The sequence below is a fragment of the Malus domestica genome, chromosome 15 (genome assembly GCF_042453785.1).
Source record: "Malus domestica chromosome 15, GDT2T_hap1".
NCBI lineage: Eukaryota > Viridiplantae > Streptophyta > Magnoliopsida > Rosales > Rosaceae > Malus > Malus domestica.
This window is the reverse complement of record NC_091675.1, coordinates 19383180-19406660: the sequence shown is the minus strand read 5'-3', so window position 1 is coordinate 19406660 and position 23481 is coordinate 19383180. Positions and strand designations below refer to the sequence as shown.

The following is a 23481-nucleotide window of genomic DNA, read 5'->3' as shown; positions in this document are numbered from 1 at the left end:
GGCATACAACTAAATTTCGTTTCATGTAGTTATATTACTGTTTTTAAATTTTTTATGGTATAGAAGACTAAATAGTTTTTCAGTCTCTTTTGATTGACAATTGACAAAAAGGGTTTTATTAATACGTAGTTTAGATTATATTAATTATATTTTGAGCACATTTTATTGGCGCGGTTTTTATCCACACCAATATTTCTCTCTGTAACAACTAACAAGTTAATCCATTAACAGTGTCATTTGGGGAAAAAATGTGCTAATTAACTAAGATTGGATAAAATATTGCAATCACAGCTCCACACCGAAGTATTTTCCATTGTTCCAATTAATTTATTAAATATTCAGAAATACAAACATTTCATCGTTCTGAACAGAAAGCAGAAACATATACATGACCTGCAGATGATTAATTCTGTGCAGAAACTAATGCTTGCAAAGGCTGCTAACCTTTACTTATTCCAAATGGAATTAAATCGTCTATATATTTGGCAACACAAAAACTTCACGAACAATATTCAGTCCAGTCAACTGAAGCGACTGATGATGATCAGCCGGTCTAAAACACACCAAGAGAAGTAGGGTAGAGCGGCGCCGGCTTATAAGCGAAACAATTCGGAACAAATGTGGACGTCCGCCTTTTCGGGGGATCCACGGAGGACGCCACGGCGGGTTGGTTCAAGTATGCGTACTTGCTTTTCGTCCACCTGCACAGATATTTGTTAAAAATATATATATGTTCAAGAAAAAATTGATAACTTCTTCTTGATTGATTGAGAAAATTAGCTCACCAGTCCTTGATTCCAACACGAATTTCGTTGTTACTGTCATTAGTAGCAGAAGATCTGTCGTTCTCATTTTTGTCATCGTCGTTCAAGGACTCCTCGAAACGTCTGTAATCTTCCTCCTGTATACCATACACCTTCAACTAGTTAAGAAAATGTAAGCAAATAAAAATGGCTACTAATTGCTCTTTTGCACATGTTTCTGATCATGTCTCAGCTCGATAGTGCGTGACACGTGATGATTGAGATAGAATCTTACCGAGAGCTTGCGGGCTCGAATACGTGCTGCAGCCTTGATAGCGGCGAGGAGATGCTCCTCTTCCTCAATACGCTTCCGATACCAGAACCTCGCGATTTCTCGCTTTGTCACGCTCTCCGTAACAGCCTTATTAGCCCAGAACCTTGGAAGTGGAGGCGGTGGGGGTGGCGGCAGCAGTGAACTCCCCTGCTCTATTTGCTTCATCTTCATCAATTCTTTTCGACAAATCGAATCGATGAATTTATTTTGTCGAAGTTCTAACAGTACAAGATTAAGATTGGAATGTGGTGGAAGAAATAAAATAATTGCTAGTCTTGGACATGGACTTTCAAGTACCAACCCTCTAGAGGTAGCTACTACTCCAACCTAACTTTCAAATGTGACCGATGGATTTGGTTCTCCCGGCACATTTCCCAGTCAGGCTTTATAATACAAAGGAAAATTGACTGGTAGTTGCAACCTGAAATTTCCCGGTAAGAGTTGAGAACTTGGGATTGCAGCAACTTTCAACAAGAAATATTTGGCAGATAGTACATGGAACTGAGGCATCTAACGAAGAAAAAAATTTGTGTGATGGTGACATCCTTTATCGGTGTTATTATCTTAATAAGGTGGACAGAGTCAACATTTTATGAATTTAGTAACACCATACCATGGTGGGAACACCATATGTCTCATGAATTTAGTAACACTATACTAGAGATCATGGTGGGAACACCACATATCTAAACGCGTTTTATTAACTTTGTTCCCAGCTGCTGGCCCCTCCCTTGGTTGGGGTCGGTGGCAACCCTTAAATTTACTTTTCCAGCAACTTTCAACTATCCTTACTTTTCTTGCTTTGCTTTTGATCGTTGTATCTGGTGATTTTGTTATCTGAGCTCAGTCTCTGTTTCTTTGGCTCTGTGTCAAGTTTCCTGGGCTTGTTATCAACTTATGGCGATTCTCATCTCATATCCGGGATTCATGCTTTCTTCCACTCCAATGGTTGTTCTGTTGGTCTTTTCCTGTATTTTATTTGGTTGTACTTTTGCTTACTTGGTTGTTTTGGTTTGTTTACAGACTTTTGTAACCTTGTATTAGCCTTTATTAATGAATTTCACTTCAAGATAAATAAAAATAAGAGAATCTTAACCAAACACTAAAGTAACACCGTACCGCAAGAAATGATATTGTCACACTGAAAACTGCCGTTCAACTAGTCTCCAAAGTCATAATTTAAAATTTAGCAGCCGTAGCAAAAGCCAACCATCTAAAAACCTCCAGTAGCTAACAGGTCTTCATATGTATTTTAAGATTTTTTAATGTTGTACTTGTCAACATGTGATCAATAGCAACGGTAGTCAATATCGGAAAGGGATCTTGATAGCGATTTTACTACTTATGTGAACGAGCTAAAAACTCCTATTATACTTGTAAGAAACACAAGGTTGTTGTAGTATAAACGAATCTCGCAAGGTTGTTCTCCACAAGGATTATTAAATAATTCGAAACTAACCAAATTCCAATTAATTATTGTAAAATAGAAATTGAGGTGATTGATTTTATAACCTACTTAAATTAAAAACGAAATTAATTAATTAAAATAAACAATCTACAATATTAGAACAGGGGAAAAAGAAAACAGTTTTTGAAGAATCAAATTAAGAAAGCACTATGGTTCCACCATCACCTAGCAATCCTATGAACTTTTACCAATTACTTATGATCTACACATGCCACTTTGAAGGTTAGATTTTCCTAATTCATATTCTACTTGGAACCTCCAACATAGAACGTATATCTAACATGAAACCCGTCCGGACGTTCGGATCAAATTTGAACATGAAAGACTCATTATGCTTTATAAAAATCATTTGAAAAACCATGCAACCCTTAAGACGTGGTGTTCATCCTAAGTGAAATTACAATTATTAATCACAAGAAGCCAGCGTCAATTTTATGGAACATTCCGACCAAAATTGCATCAAATTACTTTTCTAAAGATCCTAATGGTGATCAGACATTAAGACAATTAGATAGTTTTTATCCTGGTGATTAACAATTCAAAATATGCATGCAATTAATCATAAGCAATTAAATAAAAATCACATATTCATGCTAAGGCTCAAGGTTTCGCTATAGTAAAAAGAATTAGTTACGCATATTCATAATTGAAATCATACAAAATATTATTAAAGAAAATAATTGAAAGCACCTTCAAGTAAAAAGTCTCCAAAACCCTAACAATTCTCTTTGTCTCCAAAATTGCATAAAAGAAAGCGTAGAGAAAAACTGTAGACGGCCAAGCAATATATCTGCTAAGCCCCCACACAAACCCTAAAAACAAGTCATTTATTCCACCTAGGAAACTAAAATTAATAATAAAATAAAATAGGAAACATAATCCTAAATTAAATAATAAAATTCGCCTAAAATCTGAACAGCCACGTTTTGGACCTATAAGCTGCTCCAAAACTGGCCCAATATAGCTGGATTTAATGTTTGGAATATTCTGAACACTTTTCCAGAAGGCCACGAACCCATCCGAGATCATCTTGGGCTCCAAAAATGCAATTTAAGCCCAAAAACGTCATTTTCCAACACTGCGCATCACTCCTTTATTTTATCGCCAGAAAATAATCGCTTGGTGGAAAAATCCCAGATTTTGATACGATCAAGCTAAGTGACTCACGAACGTCCTCCAACTAGAATTACTCCAAAATTCGTCCATTTGATTCTGTTTTGCTCCAGAGGAAGTCGAAAGTCCTATATTGGAAATACAATTTAAAGTATCAAAATTCTTCCACAATATTAACCAAAATATACTAAAATTAGGGTAAAATATATAATATAAAATCTACTCATCAGATCTTATCTGGATCCCTTCCACCAAATTCATCAATTCAGACTCTTAAAATTTAATCCAACGGTTAAAAATAAGGGTTTGCTTTAAAAGTTATAATAACTTTAACTGTTGGATTAAATTTCAAAGGTTCGGATTGATGGATTTGATGGAAGAGATCCGGAGATAATCACTTTCCATCAATATCAATGATATACTTTTTTTTCTATTAAAAAGGACCAGTCAGTGCAGCAGTCCATCCTTCCAAATGCCGGAAAGATTCATAGAGACGTGGTAGCATTCATCTCGCCACCATCGTGTATTTCACCAGTTAATATTGTCAACTTACAGTTGTTTATATATCGTTTATATATTGTTAATATATCATCGCACGTGCATTTGATTGCAAATTTTTATTTATCAGTGCATTTAACCGCAACATAGAAATAATGATATGATTCATCTATTCCTAGTGATCTCTTTAGTAGTTGGATTTATGTTCTTCAAACATGAAGAGAAAATCTGCCCCTGCCCAAAAGCAGCCATATAAATTAGCATCAATTCCTAAACAAAAACTCCAGAGCTCGGACAGAAACAGCAACAGAGGACTTTTTTCCAAATTTCCCAGAAAACCCACCTCAATTTTCACTTTTTTTTTTTTTTTTTTTCGGAGAACCTCGGCGGTACGAGGGAATTTTATTGATAAGAAAAAAGAAGTTACACCTAGACAGGGGGGGACATAAACCTAACCCCTCATAGAACAAGAGAAAAGAAATACAAAAGAAAAAGGGGGGGACATGCACCTTACCCCTTTTGAGAAAGGAAATGCCGGAAAAAGAGGGGGGGACATAGACCGTACCCCTCTTGGAAAAGAAAATACAAGGAAAAGACTAGGCGGACATAAGCCCAAACCCCTCTATAAACCTTAAAAGGTAATAACCTGCAAAACAAACTGCAAAACAAAAGGGAATCCAAAAAGGTTAGGAAAAGAAAGGAGAAAACACATCAAGAAGAGGAGACAAACATGTAGGTTGGCATGCCCAAGAAATCTGAGTGCAGAGGAGGGAGGATCTCAATTGGGGGAGTGGAATGCCAGACAAGTGAAGATGATAGAAGCCCTAAATTGGCTAATTTGTCAGCAACAGCATTCCCTTCTCGAAAAATATGAGAGCAACGAAAAACCATGTTCTGCAAAAGGAGAGTACAATTGTTCCAGCGTGTCTGGAGCGACCAAGGGGGAGAGAAAGATCCAGAAGCAAAACATGATATTACACTCGAAGAGTCGCTTTCAAGCCATAAATTTTGCCAGCCTCGCGCGTGGGCCAATTCGACAGCAAGGATGACAGCATGGAGCTCCGCATAGAAAGAAGTACAATGGCCCAAGCTTAGGGAGAAACCACCAAGAAAATAACCCGCAGAATCTCGAAAAACCCCGCCACATGCCGCAGGACCCGAATTACCTTTAGCAAGGCCATCAGTATTCACTTTGACCCAAGAAGAAGGAGGGGGGTGCCAAAGAACATGGACAATAGAAGGAGCTTTACAGGGGTTAGGCGATATTCCAAGAGAGACTAAAAGTTGCCGATCCAAAGTGCCTCGTACATGGCCAGGGGTGAGAGCTCCAACCTGCCTAATCCAGGCCGAGGTGGAGCGGCAGAGACGTGAGAATGAGGGAGGTTTGCCTTCAAACTTCACTTTATTACGCATCTTCCAAATAGCCATGAGTAAGAAAAACCCTGAAGCTAGCCAGACATTGCGAAGATGTGGAGAGAACCGCTTTGACAGAAAATCAAGCCATAGATCAGAGAGGGAGCCCATAGGTTGAATAATAGTGCCAAATTGGGTAGCTAGCCAACGCCAAGCACATTGTGCAAAGTCACAGCTAGAAAATAAGTGGTCAATAGATTCAGAATTCTTGTGACATAGTTGGCATATTGGAGCCAACAGGATGCCTCGGCGCTGAAGTTGATCCTCCGTTGGGAGCTTGTTGAAAAGAATCTTCCAAACTAAAATAGAGTAACGAGGTGGGATGAAAGGATGCCAGATAATGGAAGCCCAACTCTTGACAGGAAACCGATGACGAACAATTTCATAGCCATCGGAAAAAGAAAAACCACCAGAAGTAGAAGCTTCCCAAATTAAAACGTCCTTATCCTCATCAATTGGAAGAGGCATTTCTAAAATCTCTTTAGTTAGGTCTGGGAAAGTAGAAGAAAAGATAGAAGGAATAACCCATTGTCCCATACGAATAATATTTGAGACCTTAGTACGAGATAGAGAAGGGGCAATCTCTGTTGCACCAACGACGTCCACAATAGGCTTATCCAGCCATTTATCAACCCAAAGGGAAGTAGTAGAACCATTTCCAATCACCCAACGACAATTCTGAAACAAGATATGAAGAATGGATTTAATACCAGGCCATATAGAAGATCGCATATAACTACAAGAGTATAGGCGACCATGTAGCTTGAAACGTTTCCGAATATAAATACTCCAAGGGGAATCAGTAGTAATAATAAGCCATCCAAGCTTTAAGAGAGCTGTAGTGTTAAGAGAGCCAAGATCACGCAAACCCAAACCACCTTCATTCTTCGGAGCACATATCTGATGCCAAGAAACGGTAACCAACATCTTGGAGGTTACGTCACCAGACCATATAAAATTGCGAGCACATCGTGAAAGAGACCTTAGCAAGGAAGAGGGCCACTTATAAACAGAAAAGCTATGCAAGAGCATACTTTGAAAAACTGATTGAGTGAGTTGAACTCTTCCTGCCATAGATAAAAGTTTCCTCTTCCAACCAGTTAACTTAGCTTTAGCTTTATCTGCCAAGGCTTGAAGATGACTCCTTTTAGGCTTGCCACAGAAGATTGGAACTCCAAGGTAGACAAAAGGTGCTTTGCCTTCTTTGAAACCCAAGTAACTCTCAACCACAGCTTTGCGATGCCTTGAGGTAGAGCCCAAGTAGAAAGTACTTTTTGCCTTATTGATAAATTGACCAGAGGCTCTACTATATCTATCGAAGAAACCTTGCAAGTTACGCAGGGTGACACCATCACTTCTACAGAAAATGAATAAGTCATTTGCATAGAGAACGTGAGAAGGAAAGATACAACCTCTTGGAGCAAAAGTTGGCTTAGTAAGCCCATCAAGTTGAAGACGACTCAAGCCCCTTGATAAAGCCTCCTCAGCTAGACAGAAAAGTAACGGAGAGAGAGGATCCCCTTGGCGCACTCCTCGTGAACAAGAGAAAAAACCATGCGGGGAACCATTGATTAGGATGGACAATTTAGCAGATCGTAAGATGGTAGAAATCCAGTCTATAAAACAAGTGGAGAACCCAAAGTTAGTAAGCACCCGCAATAGAAATGACCAATCTAAAGTATCAAAAGCCTTAGCTATATCAACTTTGACTCCCATATTGCCACCACGAGTTTTTTTGTCAAGCACATTGAAACATTCTGAAACTAGGCCAATACAATCAGTGATACGTCGGCCAGGTATGAAAGCAGCTTGATGTGGAGAAATAATGCGTTGAACAACATGAGAAAGGCGAACTGCCAAAATTTTGGGAATAATCTTAAAGAGAAAGTTTGCCAAAGCAATAGGTCTAAAATGAGTCATGGAAATAGCGTCCTCCACCTTCGGTATCAAAACTAAGAAGTTACTATTGGTATTGGGGTATAGCCAATTTGATTGAAAGAATTGCTTCACAAATTGAATGACATCAAAGCTGACAATATCCCAACAGTGATGATAGAAAAAACCTGGAAAACCATCTGGCCCTGGCGCACTGGAAGCACTTAATGAGAAAACTGCCTCCTTAATTTCCTCATCAGTAGGTAATGCAGATAAGAGATCATTTTCAGAGTCTGTGACCATCGGCTGGATGACCTCACAAACCTCATCAATACCTGAAGGGTTGAAAGAAGAGCCGAACACAGTCTGATAGAAATTAACAATATGGTTCTCAATAGCCAGCGGGTCGGTAAGAAGATTATTTCCATCAAGAATACAACTGATATGAGAGCTGGATGATTTAATACGAGCATAAGCATGAAAGAAAGAAGAATTTCTATCCCCTTTAGTTAACCACTTAACACGAGCTCTATCTTTCCAAAATGCCTCTTGCATTTGAAGAGACTCCATTACTGTAGTCTTGGCGACAATCTCCTCCTCGAAAAGATCATTATTTATACCCTCAATTGAAATTCTTTGTTGAATCATAGAAAGATTATGCCGAGCATTAGCCACTCTATTATGAACATCACCAAAAACCGAAAAATTCCATTGGCGCAGGCAGGTTTTTAGAGCTTTCAATTTTTGCAGAATGATAAACATAGGACAACCATAGACAACTGTATTGCTCCAGCAATGAGTTACAGTTTCTCGAAAAGATGGATGTTGAACCCACATTGATTGAAAACGGAAAGGACGATGACCATTGCGCAAAACTCTAGAACCAGAGAAAATAAGGGGGTTATGATCTGAGACTACCTTTGGCAACGCTATGCAGTTAGAGTGGGGCCAAGAATCAAACCAACTTATATCACACAAGGAGCGATCTAACCTTCGTTCAGTGCGACCACGAGACCTCCAGCCATTAGACCATGTAAAGGCTGCCCCAGATGTGTTCAAGTGGGTAAAGTTACAAGTGTCAGACATGTTACTAAACTCAGCACATGAAGCTTGGGACGGTCTGCCTCCTCCCATCTGCTCGTGGGCACCCAGGATAGCGTTGAAATCGCCAATAGCCATCCATGGAACTTGTGTTTGTGGGCGCAGAGAGATAAATTCAGCCCACAAGTCTCTTCTTTTGATAGATGAGGTGCTTGCATAAACAAATGTGAACTGGCTTGGGATATGATCAAAAGTACAGCGAACCGTAACCTGTTGATCAGATATAGAAATAACTAAAGGGTCTGCACAAGCCGAAGATGTTAGTAACCAAAGGTTGGGGGCAAGAGTTCCTCTAGAGTTAAAAGTAAGAGCAGATAAATTTAAAGAATCCCAATAAGCAGCTGAAATAGAATTAAAAGTCACCATGGGCTCCGCAATGCAAACCAAATCCGGGTGATGCAACCGACAGATGTTAGAGAGCTCCGTCCGAGAGTCATCGTTACCAATGCCACGGATATTCCAGAAGAGAACCTTCATTTATAACGAGCCGGTAATCCGCGGACCCTACTCGGATATGGTTTATCACAGGGTTGATCAAGATTGGCAAGCTGCTTTTGTTTTTTCTTTTGACTGTTAGATAGCACAGGAGTAAAACCATCCATATCACAGCCTTCTATGTGATTGACAATATCGATGACATCCTTAGCTAATGTCGCAACATGTTCAAAACCAGGGGGAATGCTATGGTTGTCATGAAGATCCTGCATGCCAAAATTATTTGGGACATCGGTGTTGCCCAAGTGCTGACTATTCTGAGCTACCGTCTCGACCTGATCAAAGCCAGGAGGAGTGCTAGAGTCGTCACAGAGATCATGTGGGCCAAGAATATTAGGCACATTGGTGTTGCCCAAATGCTGACCATAAGAAAGACCATTCTGATGATGTGATCCATCTGGAGACAGCGATCCGGTCATAGAATTGCTAATATGAGAAATCCCAGGGGATTGAATACCATGCTCTTCAAATTCAGAGTTATTCACAGCTTGGGCAATGGTCCCTAAGGCCTCATCAACCACCGGTTCAAGAGCTTTGTTCAGGGACTCATCATTACCATCATCCACTGCCTCAATACCTGCAGGCAACAATTGATCAACCTGTTGAAGAGGTTCAGAGGCATGTGACCCACAAAAGACATTAACTGGTATTGTTGTATCTATTTTGGGACGATATTCCATGTGCAGTTGACTGCGAGAGTGATCTCCGGTTTTGTTGTCCCCCATGTTACCACCCTTTCGCGTCCGGCTACGAGAGCGACCTCTCGACATCTGTTTGAGTTGTCTGCAACTATTAGCCAAGTGCCCTATCAAACCACAGTGACTACATTTGGGCGGTAAATTTTCATAAACCACCTCAACCGGGAAGCCATGACTTTCTCTTTCAACCATAAGAGATGTAGGTAAATCACCTGCAAGATTGACATCAACTAATATACGTGCATAATAACCATATTGCCTTTCCCTTGTAGCTGAATCTAGTTGCAAGGGGGTGCCAACCCCTCTCGCAATTTCCATCAAGTGTCTAGGATGCCAGTATTCCTGACTCAAACCAAAAATTTTAATCCATACCTGAGCATGAGTTTGAGGGAGAACATCACCTGGTTTAAAATCTGGTGTCCATTTTGATAACCTGAATAAACCAGTAGCGAGAGTACACGTACCGCCACCCCATGCCCGTCGCATATCATCTTCCTTATTGAAATGGATATCAAAATAGCCTTTACCTATAGGAACCAGGTTCCATGGTGCAGTAGGGCGCCATGCATCTTCTAAACAAGATTTTAGAGCACCGGTCTTCATTGGCGTAGAACCCTTTTTTAGGAGCAAACGCCCAAGGAGATTATTTTGAAACAACTTCAACTGTTCTTGGTATAGATCCTCGCTAATCTTGACATATGTTTTGTCCCCGCGCACAACCGGAGTTGGAAGTTGGCTGAGATGGACGTCTTCAATTGGGGTGGAAACCACAGAAGCAAAAGTCCTAGCCTTCAGAAGTGGTTGAGCGGGGGGCATATTAGTTGTCGGCATAACCGTCTCTGCAAGAAAACCCCATGGACAAAAGATATTTGTGCCCATGATAATTCAGTTTTGCAACACCATATAGCAAGGTTGAACGCAGAATAACCTTGGGCGCCCTGAAAAAAAAAAAAAAAAAAAAAAAAAAAAAAAAAAAAAGGGAGATTCTCTGGAGCAATTCGTCGAGCAGGTACAAGGCACCTCAAACTGAAGACGATATTCTTCTTCGTCTGTGCCTTGAATTTGCTTTTTGCCTCTGGGGAATTTCGTCGAGCAGGTCTCGTGCAAGAGAGAAGGAGCAGGACGGAGGGTTAATCTATCTCTGTTGGTCTCCGTCGCTTTCACACTTCACATGCCCAACAATTGAAATACAAGGCTACGAACATTTGCTTGCTCCCAGTATTGAGAAGAACCGAAAAAGATCTCAGATTTCCTTGTGATTGGAAGAGAAAGGTCGGCTTCGGAGCAATGGCTTTAACTCTAATCCCGCAACAGAAGAGAGAGAAACAACCGAGAGAGCTAAATGGAAGCTCGAGCTTGGAACAAATTCGATACAATCTTCAATCACAACAAAATGTATAGGATCAAGAAATTATAGTCACAACCCATATCATTATTTAGTATACAGTAAAATACAAAATTTCAGAAACAATCGCTACAATTCCACCTAAGTGCCAGACGAAACGCGAAGGGCTTTCGTTTTGAATCGATACCGGGCAGCTCGAGGGACCACCTGGCTGGGTCCCATGTGAAACTGACCGGGACTGTCAATCATGAGCGGCCCATCGCCGTACACGTATCCGACGAGCCGTCCGCAACAGTTAAAGATTTTTGGATGGCGTGTTTTTATACAAATTATGAGATATATGTATTAAAAAATTAATAACTTAAATATTAAAAATTTCATCATTTTTATAAAAATGTATGGTGTACGGTTTCAATAAAAAATTTCTGGCAGCCATTGCACTTGTGGCGCGTTTACTAATCCGTAATCAAATTGAGAGGAATTGAATTGAGGAGGAATTGGATTGAGGAGGAATTGAAATGAGGCGAAATCAGAATCAGATTCCTGTTGAATTGTTTACTAAAACTGTCTGGAATCAGAATAGAATTCCATAAAGCTGTTTACTAATTCAGCAGAATCGGAATATAAACCAGTATGATTACTAAAATGCCCTTGTCCCAAATCAAATATTTTATATAATTTTTTTAATAAAATTTGATATAGTATATAATAGTAAGAAAAATTAAATTACTTTTTTATTTCATAGACACACTAAAATAATTTTGTTAATTTTTTTTTTATAAATTTAAGTATTTACTTTAATATCTAAATTTAATATAATTACTAAAACACACTTTTTCATAAAAAATTATTTATGGTCTAATTTGTTTTTTCCATTATTTTGTTACTACTTAAATTATTCGTAATATAATTAAACTTTAATTAGTATAACCAAATAAAGAACCCAGCTGCACTCACCTTCCTTCCCCGCAAAAGAAAAAACCCAGCCGCATTCATCTTCCCTCCTCGCAGAAGAAAAAACCCAGAAACATGAGCCGGCGAGCGAGAAGCACATCCGTGATGTTGGCGTCATCGTCCGGAGCTACGTCCACGAGTGCGTGTTGGCGGTATCGAAGCGGCTGGACCATCGCCTCCTGAATGACGGCGATCCGGTGTTCGGGGACAAGATCTCGTATGCGACCCTCATATCTCCTGAACCTATCAGATTTCCAATTCCCTCACCCTACCAGATTTCAAGCTCGTGAGATTAATTTGTTGGGTTAAACGGCAGATTGATTGGAGGGCATAATAGGAAGAGCAAATGGATTCCCAATTCCCTCATCCTCCCGGAATTCAATTACCACATCGATGCAGGGAGTCCAATTCCTCCCATTTCAGGAATTGAATTCCACTTTTTGTGTGGGTCCCACGCACTGTTGATTCCTCACAATTTTAGTAAACACAGGTATGATCCGTAATCGGAATCGAACTCCATACTTCTATTCCGATTCCGGGTTAGTAAACACGCCCTTGATCTTCGTCCTCGTCCATTGGATCCCCCAGTAGTTTCTAGTCTCGAAGAACGGTCTGATCTTGTCCTCCTTGTCGAACCGGAACTTGGTTGCGTCGACCGCCGCAAACGACACCGTTCCCTTGTTTCCGGCCTCGAAGAAGAAGTCCGGCGGATAGAGATTCGCAGCGGTAAGGTTCAGGTTGGCTCGGCACTCCGTGCAGGTGTAGATTGTCGAATCGGAAGAGGCCATTGCTGGTGGTTTTGGATGTCCATGATGGAGGATTCTATGGCTGGTTGATTCAAGCATGCATACTTAGCTTAAATTTCTCCTGGTCCACCTGCAAAAATGTTTGTTTGAGAACTTCAAGTAGGGTGCTTAGTGAACTTGCTAAGCATTTGATTGATTGAGAAAATGAACCAACCAGACCTTGATTCCGCTGCGAACTTTATTGTCATCCATGTTCTCGTTGCTGTTATTAGGGACTGCGGGGGCGCTGTCCTTGCCGTCTTTGTCATCGTCGTTCAGGGACTCGTCGAAAGGTATGTATAGTCGTCCTCCTATACACCATACACCATACACATTCAACAAGTTAAGCAGATGCAAGAAGTTAAATGCTTTTGACTACCAATAACTCATGCCAATCCACATCCCATCCCTACAGACAAGACAAGCAATTGTTGCTTGCATGTTTGGAAATGCTTATGGCATGGCTTAATGCGCTTTTGAGAGATTCAAAAGCTTTACGTCAAAAAAAGAAAAAAAAAGAGAGATTCAAAAGCTATTTTGACAGTATATTTGGAAGAAACAAGTTAAATATGCTTCTAAATTTTTAAGAACAACAAAAGATTTGCGAAAAATCAAAGTGCCTTTTAACTTTCAGGGGCTAGTTTGGGGTTTTAATCATGAAAAAAACATATAACGTGATACAATAAATACGTTTAAATTTATTAGAACTAAAGTGTTTCATAGAAAACGGCTGAAATTACTTCTTAAATAAACATTTGGTATGTGTATCCATAAGAAGCACTTCTATGATTATTAGAATACTTTAAGTTTTTTGCCAAACACACATATAAACGCTTTTAACTGTAAAAAAATTCTTTGTCATTTTATAAGCATTCCTAAACAAACTAATGCCTCTTGTAAAAATAATTAAGTAAACACATATTTAGAATCACTTTTGAATAATGTCACACACTCAAAAGACATTTCTAATTATATTTTCCGATTGCAAATGAAAGTCATTGTGATTATTTGAATGCACTTTTAGCAGGACATGTATGACATTAGTACATTATCATGATGACATAATGTGCCAATAATACTCAACATGTATTATTTTCTCTCCACATGTTCTTGGCACGAAATATTATATACCAATAACACTAGACCTCACCATTAACCGTGTCATACGAGTTCCTCAAATTTCGATTAGCTTTGCCACAGCTCACGACCCACAACCCGCATGGATTAGTCAAACGTCAACCTGAGAGGGCAATTTCGTCTTTAAGACAAGTAGGTAGCCACTAGCCTCTACCCACTTTGCCTATAAAAGCAGCCTTAAGGCCTCGGTTTCCATTCGGTTTGGTTGGAGAGATTCTCCTCCCAAGTCGAGAGCTAGTCGATCCCTGGTTTTCGCTGCAATCAGAAAAACAATTAAACCAAAAAAAAGTCAGAATTTTTTTTTAAAAAAAAAATCAGAAAACTATTTGATCGACAAACACCGTGAGCTGAATAAGTACCAGTTACAGTGAGAATTTGACTCGGAAAAAAACCCTAGGGTTTGTCGTCGTCGTCGCCATGGATATCCGGTTTCCCTTCTCGCCAGCGGAGGTGGCGAAGGTGAAATGCGTGCAGTTCGGCATTCTCAGCCCCGACGAAATCGTAACTTTCCACTTCCTCTTTGTTCGAAAGCTGTTTACTGAGTTTGTTCGATTTGGTAGTGATTGGATGATGCTAGGGTTTGATGAGTGCCGTATTTTGGTGAATTGGAGTGTTCTGAAACAGTCTGTTGTGTTTTGTTGCAGAGGCAAATGTCTGTGGTGGAGATTGAGCACAGCGAGACTATGTTGGGAGGCAAACCGAAGACGGCTGGTTTGAGTGATCCTCGGCTCGGTACAATTGACCGGAAGTTGAAATGTGAGACTTGTACAGCCAACATGGCTGAGTGCCCCGGCCATTTTGGGCACCTAGAGCTTGCGAAACCAATGTTTCACATCGGATTCATAAAGACTGTGTTATCTGTAATGCGATGCGTTTGCTTCAATTGCTCGAAAATTCTAGTCGATGAGGTACTTATAGTTATTGCCCTTAAACTTTCCAGTAGAATAGTTTTCTAATCCACACGATCGAGTTTCAGTTACTGTTTTCGTAATGTTGACTAACATTATAGTTGATAAGCTTGTTAGTCTTGTAAGATAGGTTGAAAGGTCATTTGGATGTCCCTAGCCTGTTGTATACCTCATTGTAAACTCGTTGGGTCATGTTTTGGGTAGCTTGAAAGAATACGATGCATAAAATGAGTCTGTTGCCTCACGGAACCCAAAAGCGTCAATTTTGTTTTAAAAAAGGATCTTATACTCAAGTATGCGGACAATTGTTAACCTCGACAAATTTTGTGTGACTTCATTTTGCAGGACGACCACAAGTTTAAGCAAGCTATGAGAATAAAAAATCCGAAAAACAGGCTGAAAAAGATTTTGGATGCCTGCAAAAACAAATCCAAATGTGAAGGTGGTGATGAAATTGATGTCCAAGGCCAAGATACTGAAGAGCCTGTAAAGAAAAGTCGGGGTGGCTGTGGTGCTCAGCAGCCCAAGCTCTCTATTGAGGGTATGAAAATGAATGCAGAGTACAAAGCCCAAAGGAAGAAAAATGATGACCAGGAACAGCTTCCTGAACCTGTGGAAAGGAAACAGACCCTTACTGCGGAAAGGGTTGGTGTACTTTATTTAGACAGATTTTCCTTCTGTCAGACCAACTTCTCATGGTGCTAAAACATTGTTAAATTTGTTTTAGGTTCTTAGTGTTTTAAAGAGAATAAGTGATGAAGACTCCCAAATATTGGGGTTGAACCCAAAGTATGCTCGGCCTGATTGGATGATTCTACAAGTTCTGCCCATTCCTCCACAACCTGTGAGACCCTCTGTAATGATGGACACCTCATCCAGGAGTGAGGTAAACTTCTTTCATGCTGTGTTTCTTCCTTTCTCTCCAGAGAACAGGTGGCAAGCTGATAATTTTAGGAGCTAAAAGGAAAGTCTAGTTATTTATCGTTGTTGGTGATAAGTTGATAACCGGCTTCATGTATTTTCTGAGTTCAGGATGATTTGACTCATCAATTGGCGATGATTATTCGTCATAATGACAATCTGAGGCGGCAGGAACGAAACGGTTCTCCTGCTCATATCATTTCAGAGTTTGCACAACTTCTGCAATTCCACATTGCCACTTATTTTGACAATGAGTTGCCAGGACTACCAAGGGTATGCATACATGGAAACATATTTCTGCATAGTAGCTGTATGCTTTTATGTTGCATCTTTCTTTGTTTGTGGACATAAATTTATGTTAAGCAGTAGAACTTCATTTCATGCATACTCTGAAATTTTTCCACACTGAACAGGCTACGCAGAGATCAGGGAGGCCTATTAAATCAATTTGTAGTAGACTGAAGGCAAAGGAAGGGCGTATAAGAGGCAACTTAATGGGGAAACGTGTTGACTTTTCAGCACGAACAGTGATTACTCCCGATCCAAACATAAACATTGATCAATTAGGAGTGCCATGGAGCATTGCTTTGAATCTCACATACCCTGAGACTGTGACTCCATATAATATTGAAAGGTAAACTTTATTTATGTATTTATTTGTAATTTTCCGATCTTGTTCTTTTCTACAGTTTTTCATCTTCCTTAGTTTATTCTATTTCTACTGATGGAATATCAATCAATAACAAACAGGTTAAAGGAGCTTGTTGAGTATGGCCCCCATCCTCCGCCCGGTAAAACTGGTGCGAAGTATATAATAAGAGATGATGGGCAAAGGCTTGATCTTCGTTATTTGAAGAAAAGCAGTGATCATCATTTGGAGCTTGGATATAAGGCATTGCTATTTCATTCTGATAAGTTTTGATTTGGATCTTTTCTGTTTGAGAGTAAATTTTGAACTTCTACTATTGTGGCTTCAGGTGGAACGTCATTTGAATGATGGAGACTTTATCCTCTTCAATCGACAACCTAGTCTCCATAAAATGTCTATCATGGGCCACAGAATCAAGATCATGCCATACTCAACATTTCGATTGAATTTGTCTGTGACATCGCCATATAATGCTGACTTTGACGGGGATGAAATGAACATGCATGTGCCCCAGTCCTTTGAAACCAGGGCTGAAGTATTGGAGCTCATGATGGTGCCAAAATGCATCGTCTCACCTCAGTCAAATCGACCTGTCATGGGAATTGTGCAGGACACACTTCTAGGTTGTCGTAAGATCACCAAGAGGGACACCTTCATAGAGAAGGTAACTGATTCACCCCTATTTTACCTCTTGAATATCATGTTTTGATAATATTCTCTTTTCACGCAAAAGGAGCCTTACCCTCACTAATTCTTTTCAGGATGTTTTCATGAATATCTTGATGTGGTGGGAGGATTTTGATGGAAAAGTTCCTGCTCCTGCAATTTTGAAGCCCCGGCCACTTTGGACTGGAAAACAGGTGTTCAATCTTATAATACCAAAACAAATAAATCTCCAAAGAACTTCTGCATGGCACTCGGAATCAGAGAGTGGGAACATAACTCCAGGGGATACTCTTGTTAGAATAGAAAAGGGTGAATTGCTTTCTGGAACTCTGTGCAAGAAGGCCCTTGGGACTTCTACAGGAAGTCTTATTCATGTTATATGGTATGATTTTCTCTATTCAGTTCACTCTATTAAGTTAAGAAATGCATTTGTGTGTATGATCTTGGTGAAGTTCATACTCTGAGTTTATGATGCACCATACAATACGACCTTTGCTTCCATCTGAGTATCAAACATATAATTTGACCAAAAGAGAAGTTGTATCCATTGAAACTTCTTGTTGGGCAGGGAAGAGGTTGGTCCAGATGCAGCCCGCAAGTTTCTGGGCCATACCCAATGGCTTGTGAATTACTGGCTGCTGCAGAATGCTTTTAGCATTGGAATTGGAGATACGATTGCTGATGCAGCCACAATGGAGAAAATCAATGAAACAATTTCCAAGGCGAAAAATGAGGTGAAAGATCTTATAAGTAAAGCCCAATCTAAGCAGCTGGAGGCTGAACCTGGACGAACCATGATGGATTCGTTTGAAAACAAAGTGAACCAGGTGTGCTACATGGCTTTTTGCCTGCAATATTCTTTTTTGCCTGCATATTGTTGAGTAATAATGTATGTGATTTTTCCAGGTGTTGAATAGGGCTCGTGATGATGCTGGAAGTAGTGCTCAAAAGAGTTTAGATGAGAGCAACAATCTTAAGGCCATGGTTACAGCAGGGTCCAAAGGGAGTTTTATCAACATATCACAGATGACTGCTTGTGTGGGACAGCAGAACGTTGAGGGTAAGCGAATCCCGTACGGGTTCATAGACCGGACGTTGCCCCACTTTACTAAAGATGATTATGGACCAGAAAGTCGTGGATTTGTAGAGAATTCATACCTGCGTGGACTAACTCCACAGGAGTTCTTTTTTCATGCTATGGGTGGTAGGGAAGGTCTTATAGATACTGCTGTTAAGACATCTGAGACTGGGTACATCCAAAGGAGACTGGTGAAGGCTATGGAGGATATTATGGTGAAATATGATGGCACAGTACGTAATTCTTTGGGTGATGTCATTCAGTTTCTATATGGGGAAGATGGGATGGATGCTGTTTGGATAGAATCGCAAAAGCTGGATTCTTTGAAAATGAAGAAAACAGAATTTGATAAGACTTTTACGTACGAGTTGGATGATGAATATTGGAATCCCGACTACATGTTGCACGAACATGTTGAGGATCTCAAAACGATTAGAGAGTTCCGTAATGTGTTTGATGCAGAAGTTCAGAAACTTGAAACAGATAGATTACAACTTGGAACAGAGATTGCAGTCACAGGTGATAATTCTTGGCCACTGCCTGTTAATTTGAAGAGGCTTATTTGGAATGCACAAAAAACCTTTAAGATTGACTTCCGAAGGACTTCTGATATGCACCCGATGGAAATTGTGGAAGCTATTGATAAGCTCCAGGAGAGACTGAAAGTTGTTCCTGGTGATGACTTGTTGAGTGTCGAAGCGCAGAAGAACGCAACATTGTTTTTCAACATTTTACTTCGCAGCACTTTTGCAAGCAAACGGGTGTTGGATGAGTACAGGCTTACTCGTGAAGCATTTGAATGGGTTATTGGGGAGATAGAATCACGCTTCCTGCAATCGCTTGTAGCACCTGGGGAAATGATTGGCTGCGTTGCTGCACAGTCTATTGGAGAACCTGCCACTCAGATGACACTGAATACTTTCCACTACGCAGGTGTGAGTGCAAAGAATGTTACCCTAGGTGTCCCCAGGTTGAGGGAAATTATTAATGTAGCCAAGAGAATCAAAACGCCATCCTTGTCTGTCTACTTAAAGCCTGAAGCTAATAAAACGAAGGAGAGGGCGAAGAATGTGCAGTGTGCTTTGGAATACACCACTCTACGAAGTGTAACTCAAGCTACAGAAGTATGGTACGATCCAGAACCCACAAGCACAATAATTGATGAGGATATAGATTTTGTGAGAGCTTACTATGAAATGCCAGATGAAGAAGTTAATCCTGATAAAATTTCACCTTGGTTGCTTCGCATCGAGTTGAATCGCGAAATGATGGTGGATAAGAAGTTAAGCATGGCTGACATTGCTGAGAAGATTAACCTTGAATTTGATGATGATTTAACTTGTATCTTCAATGATGACAATGCAGAAAAATTGATCCTTCGTATCCGTATCATGAATGCTGAAGCTCCAAAAGGGGAGATGGTTGATGAATCTGCTGAAGATGATGTTTTTCTGAAGAAGATTGAGAGTAACATGCTGACAGAGATGGCTCTTCGTGGTATCCCAGATATTAACAAAGTGTTCATTAAACATGGTAAAGTTAATAAGTTCGATCCAAATGAAGGGTTTAAAGCAGAGCAAGAGTGGATGCTGGATACGGAAGGGGTTAATCTCTTGGCTGTTCTGTGCCATGATGATGTTGATGCTAGGCGCACAACTAGTAATCATTTGATTGAAATTCTGGAAATTCTCGGAATTGAGGCAGTTCGTCGGTCATTGTTGGATGAGTTGAGGGTTGTTATATCATTTGATGGGTCCTATGTTAACTATAGGCATCTCGCTATCCTTTGTGACACAATGACGTACCGTGGGCACTTAATGGCAATAACCCGCCATGGCATTAATAGAAATGACACTGGTCCTATGATGAGGTGCTCCTTTGAAGAGACTGTTGATATTCTTCTTGATGCTGCAGTGTTCGCAGAGACGGATTATTTAAGAGGCGTGACAGAAAATATAATGTTAGGGCAACTTGCACCAATTGGGACGGGAGATTGTGCCCTGTATCTCAATGATGAGATGCTGAAGAACGCCATCGAACTCCAGCTGCCCAGTTACATGGATGGTCTTGATTTTGGTATGACACCATCTCGTTCTCCAGTGTCAGGAACACCATATCACGAGGGCATGATGTCCCCTAATTATTTGCTGAGCCCAAATCTTCGGCTGTCACCAATTTCGGATGCTCAGTTTTCTCCTTATGTTGGAGGAATGGCATTCTCTCCTACTTCCTCTCCAGGCTACAGCCCATCATCCCCTGGATACAGCCCTTCCTCCCCTGGATACAGCCCCACTTCTCCTGGCTACAGTCCCACCTCTCCAGGGTATAGCCCCACTTCTCCTGGGTACAGTCCCACCTCTCCGACATATAGTCCTAGTTCTCCCGGCTATAGTCCCACCAGTCCAGCTTACTCTCCTACGAGTCCATCATACTCGCCAACCTCTCCCAGCTACAGCCCCACCTCTCCAAGCTACAGCCCCACTTCACCAAGCTACAGCCCTACTTCCCCTGCTTACAGCCCCACTTCACCTGCTTACAGCCCCACTTCCCCCGCATATAGCCCCACTTCGCCATCTTACAGTCCCACGTCTCCTTCCTACAGCCCAACTTCGCCATCCTACAGCCCAACTTCGCCTTCCTACAGCCCAACTTCTCCTTCCTACAGTCCAACATCTCCATCCTACAGCCCTACCTCGCCAGCCTACAGCCCAACTTCTCCTGGTTACAGCCCAACCTCGCCTAGTTATAGTCCAACCTCGCCCAGTTACAGCCCTACATCTCCAAGCTATAATCCTCAGTCTGCCAAGTACAGTCCGTCATCAGCTTACTCTCCAAGCAGTCCAAGATTGTCACCATCTAGTCCATACAGTCCTACCTCTCCGAACTACAGGTGAGCTATCTTTTGAACTGCACTTATGGTATTAGAATTGCTGTATGTGGGCTGATGCGTAGGATTATTACTCTCACAGTTGATTAGTCTCCAGTTTCTAATTCTCTGTTTTGCTGCCTCTGTCTTTTCCAATTATTATAATTATTGTGTTGAGGAAATCATGTAGCCTACCAATGATGTTTTCTTTTCTTTTGCAGCCCAACCTCACCATCATATTCCCCCACATCTCCATCTTACTCTCCCTCAAGCCCCACATACAGTCCCGGCAGGTAAACTTACTTTCTTTGGTCACCTCTCTGACTGCACCGTTCTATATTTTCCTGCCCAGTTTAGTTTTTTGGGACTCTACTTGGTTTTCCTGATGTGTAAGTTTGTTGAATATTTTTTTTTTCTTTTTCTAATATTTATTCTTGTTCAGCCCATTGACTTCTGGAGTGAGCCTAGACTATAGCTCGAGTTCCCCTCAGTATAGGTAAACTGTGAAACAATCTTTGTTTTTCTCCGAATATTTCTATTTTGATCGCCATTGCACTAAATGTGCCATAATGCTTGTGAATTTTCCTCTCATCACTTTTATTTCCATGCAGTCCAAGTGCTGGATACTCACCCAGTCAACCCGGTTACTCGCCATCATCTGCTAGCCAGTAGATGATGTGGAGGTATATTATTTGAATCCTTCATCTTGTGGGTGCCTATTTATTCAAATGGAGATTTTAGTTTCTTTTTCAAGCCTTTATCTTTGGGTTATCAGGATTAATTTCATTCCACCAGTTATTTACATTTCCACGTCTCTTGAACGTCAGTGCCTCCTTAAGCTTTTGACTCGAGCACTCGTATTCGTTTATCTCATTCATTTGTATGCATAAAGTCAATCCTGGTACTATTCATTTTACCTTTTATTTTGTCTTTATCGTTAAAACTCAAAGTTTTCAAGCCCTTTTCATTAATTTTCCTTTTTACGAGAACTTTAACGAAAAGCTCTCGGTACTGTTCATAGTACAGTGTTATAGTTAAATTGTATGTGGTCCTCTTTGTTTTCGTTTCGGAAAAAGGAAATTGCATGTATTGTGGTTAGGGAGACGAAGCATGTAAGCAAGTCGATATTCAATCCCAGGTAGCTAGAGAATGAAAATGATTTAAAATGATACTTGATCGGCTTTTATTCATGGTTCTTTTGTCCAAGTCTACAGCTCGCCTGTTACCATCCGAAAACATGGACTAATTGGAACTGAGAAGCCGGGTTCAAGTTGGCCGCTTCGCTGGGGGATGTAAGCTTGCCGTACATATTACAGTCCCGTTAATAGTCGAGGATATGCCCAGGACTAGTTTTTACCATTAATCAGTTCAGATATGCAGGGGGAATGTGTAACTCTCTGTTTTCGGTGCCCTAAAACTTGGCATCAGTCCAATATTTTCCTCTCGAAATGTGTTGTAAGTGTCGAAAGTTTACATTCTAGTCGGATATTTTCCTCTCTTTATCAGCGTGAGGATGACGAGTGTTTTGAGAATTCTGGTTTTGAACTTGTAACCAATTTATAGATTTATAGAATTGCCTACGTCGCTATCCTTTACTGTTTTGAACTTATAATCAAGTTAACGATATTTTTTTTTCTTCTGATACAACGATATTCTACTATAAATGAAGAGATGTTACTCTTTAACCGTTTAATGTTCATTACATGGCCTTCCTGGAAAAAAAAATTACATGGCCTTCACTCACAAGCTTACACAATCCAATGAACCTTGTCAAAGGCTTTACAACTTGAGTGTCCACAAACATACGTTGTTATACCGTAGTGTTGTTTTTTCTGCGATCTTGAAATTAAGCTTCCGTTCACGGAAATTCGAGGGCCTAATTAGATGAGCAAATTGATGAAAAGAAAGTTTTTACTCAAGAGGTTACGCACAAAGCTTACAAAATGCTGTTGGTTTAATTTATGTCTTGCTTTTCTACAAGAAATATTTTCAAATAGCTATGAAGAGAGATTGAATTTGGATGGAAGATGACATACATATTACTCTAATATAATGAACAGTAAAATTATTGTGATTCCTAACTTCTCCTAGGCCCATTTAGCTAGAATGGTAATTCCTCATTATTGGGTATTAGATTGATGTTCACATGCAAAAGCGATGGATATTGATCACATGTTTTGGTTTTGACTCTCTTTTCTGTTGGAATCAAATTCAAGTACATATTCATGAATGGAAAAGTGAACCAGCAATAATTGCCCATAATCTCTGACGAAGCTACTAAATGACCCTTGAAAAAAAAAATTGTTAAAATATGTGTCAAAATATTTGCTCTTGATCCAAAGTCATAAACAAAAGCTTTTGACATGCGGATGTAAACCTCCTAACTGAAAACTGAAAAATAACAAAATTAAAAATCACATTCGACTTTGGAGAT

At 40.2% G+C, this 23481-nt stretch overlaps 4 protein-coding genes across 4 annotated transcripts; 1 reads left to right on the top strand and 3 right to left on the bottom strand.

Annotated features, from left to right (window-relative positions):
• Window positions 1-304: 304 nt before the first annotated feature.
• Window positions 305-1610, bottom strand: LOC103411216 (uncharacterized). Its single transcript, XM_008349866.4, has 3 exons — window positions 1039-1610; window positions 786-901; window positions 305-701 (listed from the first exon to the last, which is right to left on the bottom strand). The coding sequence occupies exons 1-3, from the start codon at window positions 1246-1248 to the stop codon at window positions 554-556; spliced, it is 474 nt and encodes a 157-aa protein (XP_008348088.1). The 5' UTR covers window positions 1249-1610; the 3' UTR covers window positions 305-553.
• Window positions 1611-4867: 3257 nt separating this feature from the next.
• LOC139191749 (uncharacterized) lies at window positions 4868-9022 on the bottom strand. Its single transcript, XM_070812758.1, has one exon. It carries the CDS (start codon window positions 9020-9022, stop codon window positions 4868-4870), a length of 4155 nt encoding a protein of 1384 aa, XP_070668859.1.
• A 2202-nt stretch (window positions 9023-11224) lies between these two features.
• On the bottom strand, window positions 11225-13107 carry LOC114821792 (uncharacterized). Its single transcript, XM_070814467.1, has 2 exons — window positions 12591-13107; window positions 11225-11382 (listed from the first exon to the last, which is right to left on the bottom strand). The coding sequence occupies exons 1-2, from the start codon at window positions 12880-12882 to the stop codon at window positions 11225-11227; spliced, it is 450 nt and encodes a 149-aa protein (XP_070670568.1). The 5' UTR covers window positions 12883-13107.
• Window positions 13108-14039: 932 nt separating this feature from the next.
• Window positions 14040-22635, top strand: LOC103401039 (DNA-directed RNA polymerase II subunit RPB1). Its single transcript, XM_008339742.4, has 15 exons — window positions 14040-14460; window positions 14604-14867; window positions 15213-15512; window positions 15595-15753; window positions 15900-16061; window positions 16202-16422; window positions 16539-16680; window positions 16766-17101; window positions 17199-17485; window positions 17672-17930; window positions 18010-21071; window positions 21269-21340; window positions 21490-21543; window positions 21659-21730; window positions 22262-22635. Exons 1-14 carry the CDS (start codon window positions 14377-14379, stop codon window positions 21717-21719), a joined length of 5463 nt encoding a protein of 1820 aa, XP_008337964.3. The 5' UTR covers window positions 14040-14376; the 3' UTR covers window positions 21720-21730; window positions 22262-22635.
• Window positions 22636-23481: the final 846 nt, after the last annotated feature.